At 38.6% G+C, this 12,481-nt stretch overlaps 1 protein-coding gene across 5 annotated transcripts in view; it reads left to right on the forward strand.

The window, feature by feature from the left end:
- GRIP1 (glutamate receptor interacting protein 1) overlaps positions 1-12,481 on the forward strand; it is a 419,799-nt gene that overhangs the window by 354,711 nt on the left and 52,607 nt on the right. For all 5 annotated transcript variants that reach the window (XM_018576366.1, XM_018576365.1, XM_018576368.1 and 2 more), the window contains 2 exons: positions 8,242-8,389; positions 8,910-9,079. In XM_018576366.1, coding sequence (XP_018431868.1) covers positions 8,242-8,389; positions 8,910-9,079 — 318 coding nt within the window. The remainder of the gene's footprint in view (positions 1-8,241; positions 8,390-8,909; positions 9,080-12,481) is intronic.

A 12,481-nucleotide genomic window follows, 5' to 3' on the forward strand; every position in this document is an offset into this window, starting at 1 on the left:
GATAAGAACAAAACAATACATCCACAACAAGACATTATAAAATCAATTAAATTAAAAAACTTCCCTTGAACACACAGTAGTTTAAGTGACACGGAGGATCTACAAGCCAGCTGGTGTAGCAAAGACCTGATTAACGCAGATACATGCACTGTAATTCATATACGGATACAGAGTATCCAAAGTTACTCACAGCTCATACGGTTTAGGGAGAGACAGTCCTGCTCGGATCCCACAGTGCTGGAAGGTTGAATAATATTCCACTTCAAAAAGTGTGTCCTGTAGCTGTGGTTTAGGATTCAGAGAGAGGGGTATGTTGGTAGGGCTGAAACGATGTAAGCGCCCTTCCCTTTCCCCTTACTTGGAACTCTCACTGACCCGCGAACTTCGATTTAGTTTGCAGAAAAAATATATATATGTGCGGCCGCACAATGAAACAGCAGACAGCAACAGCGGTAGAAGTGGAGGTCTCCACGGTGAGAAATTCCAGGTACACTCAAAGATCCGCAGAAGTGCTTGTAGATCCTCCGTGTCACTTAAACTACTGTGTGTTCAAGGGAAGTTTTTTAATTTAATTGATTTTATAATGTCTTGTTGTGGATGTATTGTTTTGTTCTTATCTGTTTCTTTATAATTAAATGAATTTTTTTGATTAATTTACATGTTATACCTGTTTATTGAACCAGCTCCGAGAAAGGGATTTCTTAAATTAGGGGACATTCCGATTTTTGATAATTCAAAAATACAGTTTTTTTCCTCCCAAAACCTACAAAAATGTGGTTCCTATCCATACGGTAAATGCCACTTGAGCTTGCATTCCTTCCCTCAGCAAACCATCACAACTGCTCATGATAGGACACTGGTTCCGTAAAGTAAACTACGCCAAACACATGGAGGATCTTACCAGCTCACTTAAGGGTTCTGGGGAAAGGTTTCATAGTACCTGATTTTATGGAAGACTACAGTCATTGCTGTGATTTGTGAGGGATGTAGTAACCAGAACATATTTGGAGGCATTAAATCAACTCACCATCTTTTTTTCCCCTGTGCCCCTACTACACCTCTTTATAACCAGCATACCTTGTCTACCCTTCTGCACCACACCCCCCTGCCCCCCCTTAACCAAACCCACCCCCTCTTAACCCAACCCCCCTGAAAGTATTTCTTCTCCCTCTGAGTCCCCCACTACATTGTCTGGATCTTCTGGAGAGGAGTTACCTGTCCACAGGTCTTGTGGAGTAGCCCTACACCCAGGGCCCCCTCACTGAATAGGGGGATACGTATGTCCTTATTACACCTTGAGCTATAAAATACCCTTTCATTTCTGCAGTATTGAATCCCTATATTTGTGTTTCTAGTTAAACTAGGTTGATATGTACCCTTGGGCAATTTTCTAAACCTGAATTTTGTATGGGAAGTTCAGAATGTCAGTGATTCTGTCTCCCTTTTCTGAAACATGTATAAAAAATAACGCAAAATAAAGAATTTATAAAAACAAAAACAAACATTCTTATAAGGAAATCCTCAATGTTAATTTAGCCTTCTCTGAATACCTGAAGTATATGTAAACCGAATCTCTAAAATCTAATATCTTTACATGTCAACATAATTTAAAAAGTAATTTTCAATGTGATTAAATATACAGCTTTTATTAAAATGTTACCTGTGACTCTGCCAAGGAGGTTCTTTGTGCAGGGATTGTTAGAGCAGGCGTAGACAACCTTGGTACTCCATCTGTGGTGAAACTACAAATCTCATGGGGCATTGCAAGACTGACAGATATGGCACCCAGAGGCATTCTCATATAGAAGTGCTAGTGCTATGCAAATGGTATTTACACCGTGGATACACTGGTGGAAGTTTGATAAATAAACCCATAGGTTTGAATCAAACCTCACTGTCACTTAAACTAGAGCACTAAGTTACCTGTTAACAGTTCAGATGGAAGAGGTTTCTATTAATGTTACAGCCTTAACGCTGCCTAATACATATAATATTCTGTTAATAATCTGTTATTAGCTATTTTAGGGGGCCTAAATTTAAAGTTAATGTCCACTTCATTGTGTGTGCACATGCTCTTAGAATTATTTTCATTATCCTATACTAGGCGGCCCCTTGTGAGAGTTGAAAATGCTGAATGTTTATGCACTTTAGGCACCAGTTCTCTGTTGGTCAAAGCAATATATCATTATAAGTGTACCAAGAAGTAGAGAAGAGCATAATGGATCCGTGGAGATTGAAGCATGCAATGGTAGAAAGCTGGCAGTATGAACAAGAGATATAGGGGCCAACTGTTATGGAAGAAAAAGGGGTAGATCTCATCTCTTACGTGTATCTATATTGGCTTGATATATTCTTCTTGGTGGCAAATAAGGGAGGAAGTAAATATCACTGGGCTTAATATTCAAATTCTAGCCACCTCCTACTGCTGCTGATATCACTGTGTGCATCCGCCATAGCCCCCAGACAGGTTGTTATAATAGTGTAGTGTTTAACTGCATTGAATAAAGATACAGATTTTTTTTACCCTGTAGATATCTGTTCTCTGCAAGCTGTTAACTTTTTAACCAAATAAGTTGTTTATATATTTATCTGATGTTTTGTCACTTTGCTACCATGTAGGAGGTGGAGCATATAGTAATTAAGCAGAAATGCTCATCTGCCATAATCGTTTTGTGTAATCTGATTTTAAGAGGAACATGTGTTGTAGCATATTTATAACAGCACTGCTAGTAATTATTTTTTGTTTTCATCGCTTTTGTAGAGGTGCTTTCATCTACTCTACCCTAGCAGATTAAACATTTTTATTGTGTTTATTTGTTTTGTGCTGCATCAATAATAATGTTTGTGCATTCAGCTGATAAATAGGTTTGAATATAAAATTACTTTTGATATGGTAATTAAACTAGTCAATGTACAATGTATTAATACTGCTACTGTATTTTAACATATATTTGTTCAAATTGGATTTCTAATTTTCCAGTAAAATTCACTAACTGGCAAGCATACCCTTCTTGATTATCTTCCCCCTACGTGTGCTTGTATAAACTATACCATGAAAATCTACATAGCATGCAGTGAAAACCTAATTGCAGAACAATTAGTAGATCAGGGATATGAGCAACTGAAGTTATATGCAAATCTCAACTCTACATGTAAATGCCTGTGAAGTGTAGCGCTGGTTATTTCCACCTCCTAAGCCTCCCATTGAGGCCACTTTAAAGGACCTTTATGGACTTTTGTAATGTAGGCCAAACTTCACTCAATTCTGATAAAAAGGTTGAGATTTCAATATGATAGAGCTTCAGGATCTACCATTCATTTTGACATGTTTTTTTTTTTATTTAAAGGAGAACTATGAGGTGAGTGAAAGTCACTCAGCCTCATAGTTCGAGCTGACGTGTGACAAATTAAACTGTCACACGTCGGCTCAATAGATCGGGAAGTGAGTGAACGCATACCGTCGCTCACTCACTTCTCGATCCTGTCCCTGCAGAGAGCCGTGACTGTCACTCACGGCTCCCTGCAGGGATTCCCTCCTCCCCTGTTTGATCCTCCAGCACTGACTGGCGGACGGGGGAGGGGGCGGGTACAGCTTGCTCTGCCTCTAGATAGGCAGAGCCAGCTGTCAATCATGCAGCTGGGTGGATCTCGATAGTAATGTCGGGATCCGTCCCAGCTGCGGCGGTCTCAGTATACTGCGAGCTGTAGCTGGCGGTATGCTGAGCTTTGGGTGACGGGAGGACGCTAGTTTGTGTCCTCCTGTGACCCTGGGGAGAACTATGGGGAAAAACACTGACCCCATAGTTCTCCTTTATGGTTAACCTATATACTTTTTTCATTATGTGCTAGGTTTAAAATGTTCAGATTTGTGACAGGTGTACCAAATGGTTTAGCGAGTAAACTTGTAACCTTCTCTTTTTCTCTTACCCCTTGAACTGACCCTTAACACTTTATCTTATCCCTTATACCCTTATACTTATCTCCTGGCATACCTATTCTGTTACTTAACCTTGTATTTTCTAATGTTAAATTGAACCATAATCTCCTACCCTTGATCCAAAAGGATAGTGTTTGGATTTAGATTGAAAAAATGGGCTATAGATGGCTCTTTTTAATTTTTTTGGATAGTCTGAATTTACTGTAGTCTAGGGCTCCGTTAGAGAGAAGTTAAAAAAACATTTTTTTAATGTTAAGTAGGGGGAAGCCTAGAACAACTTTCAGCTTTTTTTGTTTTGTTTTTACTTTTGGGCTGCCTGTTGCAGATTTTCACTTCCTGTCTGGTAAAATATTGTCCCCAGAACAGAAACTGAAGGAAAATGTTACTATCAAATTTGACTGAAAAGCAGTTTTGTTGCAAGCAACATGGCACACCGTACACTTTTGTGCAGCTTCAGTCTCATGTCTGGCTCAGCTGTAGTTTTCCTTGAGCTCTGGCAGGAATCCTTTGAAATTCTGCCCACCTGTGGCAAGTTGGAGGAGTGGTTATTTATTTACACTAAACTCCCCGTTATTCGGCATCCACAGGGATTGGTAGATTCCGGATCAATGTGGTTTCTGGTTGCTCGAGAGTTATTATTAAAAATAGGTCTAACTTATGCCATACCCCACACTATACCATAACATAAACTCTGTATTGACTTCATATTAATATTAAAATGCAGTAATCAAAAGCAAATTAAGACAAATAGACACACTTAAGACACATAGGCACACGATCGTTTCCAGGATAATACATGCCACAGATCAGCAGAACAATTAGTACACAGGGTATTTTTTTTTTCTGGTTAAATTAGAGTTCTGGTTAGTTGAACACAGGATAATAGAGCGTTTACTGTATTTTTATTTATCACTGATATTTATATAGCGCCGACAATTTACACAGTGCTTTACATAGTTGCACATTCATATCAGTCCCTGCCCTCAAGGAGCTTACAATCTAAGGTCCATATCTCACACGCATGCATACAATGACCAATTTTTGGAGAGGAGCCAATTAACCTACCAGCATGTCTTTGGAGTGTGGGTGAAACCAAAGTACCCGGAGGAAACCCACGCAAGCACAGGGAGAACATACAAACTTCTTATAGAACCCACCCAACTCTTACCTTTTTAGAGTCTTTAAAATAATACAATCACATCCTTTATACACCACCTTTCCAGTCACATTCTCTGTCTCGCTCTCTCTTTCTACATATACAGTATTGCACAAAGGTTTTAGGCAGGTGTGAAAAAATCCTGTAACGTAAGAATGCTTTCAAAAATATATATTTTTATTGTTTATTTTTATCAATTTACAAAATTAGTGAACAGAAGAAATCTAAACCAAAGCAATATTTGGTGCGACTACCCTTTGGCTTCAAACCAGCATCAATTCTGGCACAAAGTCAGAGATTTTGTGGAATTGGGGTCAGGTGTAAGATTAACCAAATATAGCAAACATGTGCTAATGATCATCAATTTTATATGTAGGTTGAAACAGAGTCATCAACTGAAACAGAAACAGCAGTGAAGGTGGCTTAAAACTGGCTGAGAAACAGCCAAACTCTGCTACTAAGGTGAGGTTGTGTAAGACCATTTCATGTCACAGGTCATACACCATGGCAAGACTGAGCACAGCAACAAGACACAATGTAGTTATACTGCATTAGCAAGGTCTCTCCCAGGCAAAGATTTCGAAGCAGACTGGGGTTTCAAGATGTGCTGTTCTTCAAAAGAGCTTGAACAAACGGGCAACACTGAAGACCGTAGACGCAGTGGTCGGCCAAGGAAACCTAATGCAGCCAATGAAAAACACATCGTATTTACTTCCCTTCAACATCAGAAGATGTCTAGCAGTGCCATCAGTACCTAACTGGCAGAAACCATTGGGACCGAGGTACACCCATCTACTGTCCGGAGAATTCTGTCCAGAAGTGATCTTAATGGAAGAATTACAGTCAAAAAGCCATACCTCCAACATGGAAACAAGGCTAAGCGACTCAACTATGCAGGAAAACATAGAAACGGGCACAGATATATCGCAGCAGATGCTCTGGACTGATGAGTCAAAATGTGAAATATTTGGCTGTAGAGGAGTTTGTTCGCCGAAGGGCTGGAGAGCGGTACAATAATGAGTGTCTGCAGGCAACAGGGAATCATGGTGGTGGTTTATTGCAAGTCTGGTGCTGCATTTCTGCAAATGGATTTGGAGATTTGGTCAGGATCAATTGTGTCAATGCTGAGAAATACAAGCAGATAATTATTCATCATGCTATACCATCAGGGAGGCGTTTGATTGTCCCCAAATTCTTTCTGCAGCAGGACAATGACCCCAAACATATGGCCAATGTCATTTAAGAACGATCTACAGCGTAAAGAAGAACAAAGAGTCCTGGAAGTGATGGTTGCCCCCCCCACACACACACACACACACACACAGAGCCCTGGTCTCAACAACATCATGTAGTCTGTGTTGGATTAAATGAAAAGACAGAAGGATTTGAGGCAGCCTACATTCACAGAACATGTGGTTAGTTCTCTAAGATGTTTAGAACAACCTGCTTGCCGAGTTCCTTCAAAAACTGTGTGCAAGTGTACCTAGAAAAATTGATGCTGTTTTGAAGGCAAAGTGTGGTCACACCAAATATATTGATTTGATTTGGATTTCTCTTCTGTTCATTTACTTTTAATTTGGTTAATTGATAAAAAATAACTATGAACACTTTTATTTTTTAAAGCATTTTTTTCACACCTGCCTAAAACCTTTGCACCGTACTGTGTGTGTATATATATATATATATATATATGTGTGTGTATGTATATATATATATATATATACACAGTGTATTTTCGGGGAAACACGGTATATACACACAAGTTTTATAAAGAAAGTTTATTTTTATACAATTATTTCCACCATTTTTTGTTTTTCTTATCTGGATTTGTTGTAGTCATTACTGGTTATTTTCAGAGCTTAGTTAATGGTGGCAGAGTCGAGAGTTTTATGTGGGCTATTATTTTATGTCTATAGCTTCCATTCTAAAGCTCAGAATAAACAAATGTGCAATGCAATTATGGAAAGTGTTTACATTTTGCAGACCCTACCACATGGGTCATTCTATACAGAATCTTCTGCTCTGAAATTCCACCCGTTGACTGCATTTAGACAACTTTTAGTTGAGTTTTGAAGGTTTATTTATTTGTCCACTTTAAGGTCTCATTCACACCATGTCTGTCGATCTGCGCTGATGATACATTCAGTTGTTTTCTATGTGCCCTCTTTACACTTTAAAGCTGTGTTGAGGTGCTTCACTGTTCATTGTGGAAAAATACAGTATGTCCTCATATATAGAATTCCCTTTCTCTATTATTGTTATGGGTATGCGACTCAGACAGCATTGAACCAAAGCATCACAGTCAGGGAACTAGGACTCTTAAAAGGAAAATTTCATAATAGCAGGCTCCATTATTCTCTCATGCCAGAGTCTTTTTAAGCAAAGCCTTTTGTCAGAGTTTACTTATTATATCTGAGCAATTTAAATTGGGAAAAGTGAAAGAAGTTCAGGAGCAGAGCATTCCAACAAGTGAGTCTTGTTGCATGGTTTGATTCTGAGCATTCCTTTCTCTGAGCATTCCTTTCTGAACATAATTGCATTGTGTTGCTTATATCTAAGCATTAGTTTAAATTGTTCAAAGTGTTGCTGGCAATAACAATCAGTCATATTTTCTAAATTACTCCAGAAATATGAAATATACAGCATATCTATTTTTCTTCATTGCTGTTTTTAAAGGAAATGGATGAAAACATGTTCAAATTAAGTATTGATTGTTCTGCAAGAGAAATTGTGCATAAATGTGTATATATTTTTAATGTCAGGCACAAAATGGAGCTCTAGGACTCTTTCACATTTTCTGGGCTCTTTCTACCTGCTTTGCTAAAAGAGGCTTGCTGTTTACACAGCTCAATAGCTGAAGCTCCAATTTACACCCACAGCTGAATGAGTCAGGACATCCCTGTTCCCTCCCACATTCCAGGCACAAAGTTCAGAGTGCTTTTATAAAACTTGCAATCTATAGTGTTGCATGTATAAAGTGTTCTCATGTGTGGCTGCCATCTGGAAAAGAAAACCATCAGAGTTACTTGTTTACGGATAAAGGAAAGTCATTTTTTAAAACTGATCTGAAGAAAATCTTTACCTTAGTTTTGTCATGACTATATTTGAGAAAAACAATGTGTTTGATTAACATTTTGTTATTTTTCAGATTCTGTGTCTACAGCTTCTGGTCCACTACTAGTTGAAGTTGCCAAAACTCCAGGCTCCAACCTTGGAGTAGCACTAACTACCTCGATGTACTGCAACAAACAGGTCATTGTCATTGACAAGATTAAACCTGCAAGTATTGCTGACAGGTATGGAGTCAGTATGATTTAATTTAAATTTCTTCTGATCTTCAGTAGTATTATGTTTTTAATATCCAATTAATTCAGTGTAAATAACTTTAAAGGTATTGTAATTAAACCAAACTCTTCTTAATTTCAACAGTATTACCTGTGTAAAATACAATGGCTTGTTGTTGAAGATAAAACAAAACATTGGTTGTCCTGAAAGACATATAAATTGAATTTCTGGCTGATGCACATTGCTTTGTATCAATGTAGCTAGCACCTGTATAGCTTACGGAGGACGACATCAAAAATAGAATCTTCTTACATGCCAATCAGTATTCAAATTTACCAGAACAAGCAGAGATTGTTTAACGACACACACAATATAGGATTTGAATAATTTACCAGATAACATTGGAAATCAATGCACAGTAAGAGTATATTAGAGCTAGTAGGATAAATTGCATTTAAACTGTGCAATGACACATTCCTTTCTAAGATCTTTAAGACCATAGCAACATATTATTATGGTGTCTCTATTCAGGTGCGGTGCTCTTCATGTTGGAGATCACATTCTGTCGGTAGATGGCACAAGTATGGAATACTGCACGTTAGCTGAAGCCACACAGCTACTAGCCAGCACCTCTGAACAAGTGAAATTAGAGATTCTTCCATACCATCAGACTCGACTGGCTCTAAAAGGACCAGATCACGGTAAGATTATTCCTGCATACCTTTAATGTATGCATTGTGTTGTTTTCCATTACGAATTGTCATTCCTGGAAATGTTCATGTTTTACTAGGCCAAAGGATCTTGAGCCATTATAGCATTAATACCTTGCATATAGTGAGCTAGTGAATAAACATGCTGCTATTATTAAGACAAAATGAGGTAATGAGTATAGTACTAGAGGGCTATGCCACTATTACTGCCACAATATGATCGCAACAGGCATAGGACAACAAACCAGAAATATTAGCAAGGTAAATAAGAACATATAAAGGAACAAAGGCTTCTAATGAAAAAAAGTAATCAATGCGCCACATAGTTCCAGATTTTAATAAAGGGGCCATTACAAGGAAGTGCATTTGTCCTCTGTGGTCATCACAGAAGCATGGTTCCAATGTTTTACAACCCTGAGATTGCACCAGATAGCTATAAAAAAAAAGTCAGATCCTTCCATTCAGAAATTGGTTTAAGAAAAGACGAAAGCAATGTCTTCAAAAGAAGGGAAGGTATAAATCCCTTTGCCTAGAACAGTGATGGCGAACGTTTTTAAACCCGAGTGCCCAAACTGCAACGCAAATCAATTTACTTATCTCAAAGTGCCAACACTAAAAAGAAGTTTGTTGTTGTGTTTTATTTAGGGCGCGGGGGTTTAAAAAATGTTCATCACTGCTTTAGGCAAAATAGGGAAACATACATTGAAACATTTACACAGTCAATAAAAGACACATATCACACGTAAAGAAAGACACACACATTAAAAAACACACACATTACACAAGCATTAAAACACACATCACACACACGCATTAAAACACACATATCACACACGCATTAAAACACATATCACACACACATATCACACACGCATTAAAATACACACATCACACACACATTAAAAAACACAACTATTAACACTAAAAATTAATATTTAAAAAATGTCCCCCTCTACTGCTTACCTATTATGCAGGGAGGGGGCTGCATTCCTGGGCTCCAGTGGGGCACTTGGGGATTATCCTGGTGGTCCAGTGGAGGATCAGTGTGATCCTGCATCTCTGGCTGATGGAGACCATACTAATTGCTCCTGCCTGTGAGCAATGGCACCACAAGGGAGCGATCAGTATGGTCTGCATCAGCAAGAGTTGCAGATCACACTGGTCCTCCATTGGACCACCACGGGATGATTATCATTTAATATATTGCCTGTTCGTCAATATATTAAATGGGATCAAGGCACCTGTCAGGTTTAAAGGAGGCTGCCGCGGCCATCTTTAATAACTTAGTGTGACTTGGAGACCCCTTTGAGCACCAGAGGCCCCCGCGGAGCACCTAGTCTGGCATGCCACCAGAGGGGCCTCTGTGTGCCCTCTGTGGCACGTATGCCATAGGTTTGCCATCAGTGGCCTAGAGGGAATTATTCTCTACTAGACTTACAGAAGACTGATGGCAACAGAGTTCAAAGAGGACCACCTGTACTGTGGAAACTGTGCCAAAAAAAGCAAACAGAGGGCAAAGGGGCTAGTTGACAATATTGCCTGTAGGCTCCCTGCAGCTGATCTTTTTATTATAATTGACTAAATGTGCCTTCACTGTGTTGTTGTGTGGAGGTGGCCATCTTGGCAGAGGAACAGGGCTGTGCTGGAGATCTGATTCCTGGGGGTAATATTCACGAAGCAGCAGAAAAGGTGTGTATCCTTCCACATCCAAAACCTCAAGTACAGCTTTCCCACCGGCAAAGCCTCATGAGCAACACACCAGTGATATCATGAACTTCCCACTAGAGTTGGAGCATGTCAAAAGCGGCAGTGCCTTAATTGATCTCACAATGCAGATGAGCAGCTATTAGGCACAATTGCATACCAGGAAGTGCACTACTATTTTTTTAAGGAGGAATTCCAGACAAATGGTTCATTTTTGAGGGTACTGCTTAGGCAAAATGATTAATTCTAGATATTGCCAATAAGAAAATCTATACTTTTTTTTTAAAGTTATCTTTAAGAATTAGCACCAACTTTTTTTCTTGGATAAGCCTGTTGGAAGGATAAAGTGTTACAGGGTGATTAAACCATTAGTGAGCGCCCAGCCACAACAGAATTATTATTCTGATAATGTGGCTGTAACTAATTTTATAAAGTTGGAGGTATAACCAAAGGTCCGAAACATGTGAATTGAGGACATTCACATGTATATGGGGGTAATTTTTTGGAGAATCAGTGCCCATATCTGTTACAAAGCCTTATAATCATACCGTTTCCATTAGCATTTCCTTTGACACTTTATAAAATATATTCCTTGGGTCCTATTTTTGGCTTTTAGTTTAAGGTCCATTTTGGAGAAAAATCTGCAGAAATTAATTATGCTGGTTAAAAAATATGTACTAGTGTCTCACAGCCAAATGTGTATAGAAGACCCCCATTAAGAGAATGTATAAAAATCTAAATCTTGTTAGTTCTGACCCAAAACACAGTAGTTGCCTCTCAGCTGATGAGAAGACACGAATGCCTGTGGCATTGTGTTAGCAAACTCTTGGCATCAGTACATTATGCCATGATGCTGTCAGCAGGGTGATATAGCCTGTAGTTCTACTGCACTGTGTATTTCGTGTGTGAAGTTTTTGCAAGGCAGGAGGGTTTCAGATTTTTTTCTTTTGCTTTGTCTTGAGTGCCTTTTTGCTTCTTTCAACCCCCCCCCCAAGCTGTGTTTGGCCATTTTTGCTTGTCCTTTTGATCTACTGGGATTCATAGCCTTCAAGCTGAGCAGCAAACAGCTTCTGTGAAATATTCTGGCTGTGCATCTCAAAACAAATTATTTCAACATCCAAGATTCACATTCTATTGTAGTTTAACATTAGTTATTCAATTTTCCTTTTCTAAAGATTTTGCGGCTTAGACTAATAAGTCCATTTCTCTGCACTGTACAAAAGAGCCTATCTAAAATATGTACTTCTTAAATATTTTTGATATATGCCGTTGTTTATATAGTAATAATAATCAAGGCTCTGCACTTTCCCCTGCAAAAAAAGCAACACAAAACATAAATGAGTAGTAATCAACAATGTGCCTGCACTTTCATGATGTGTTAATAAATTAAGCATGAGGTACTCTGTAGCACAGCTTAAGAATATATATAGAAGCCAAGCTGCTTTTTTACATGGGCCCCATCTTACCTATTTGTGCCCATTGATAACCATAGCCCTATCCAGGGACGCATCTGCTTTCCCTATGTTCACTAGTTTAAATGGAGAGCAGAAACTGTGCTTTACTTTTCTCTGATTGTTTCCATTCTTATTAAGCTGATGAGATGCCTGTGTGCATGCAGCTAATAAGGTAATATTGTAAATAAAGTAGGGATTGACAATACTGACTACTTAAGACTAAATAATAAAAACT

The sequence above is a fragment of the Nanorana parkeri genome, unplaced genomic scaffold, assembly GCF_000935625.1.
Source record: "Nanorana parkeri isolate BGI_ZX_2015 unplaced genomic scaffold, ASM93562v1 scaffold65, whole genome shotgun sequence".
Taxonomy (NCBI): domain Eukaryota; kingdom Metazoa; phylum Chordata; class Amphibia; order Anura; family Dicroglossidae; genus Nanorana; species Nanorana parkeri.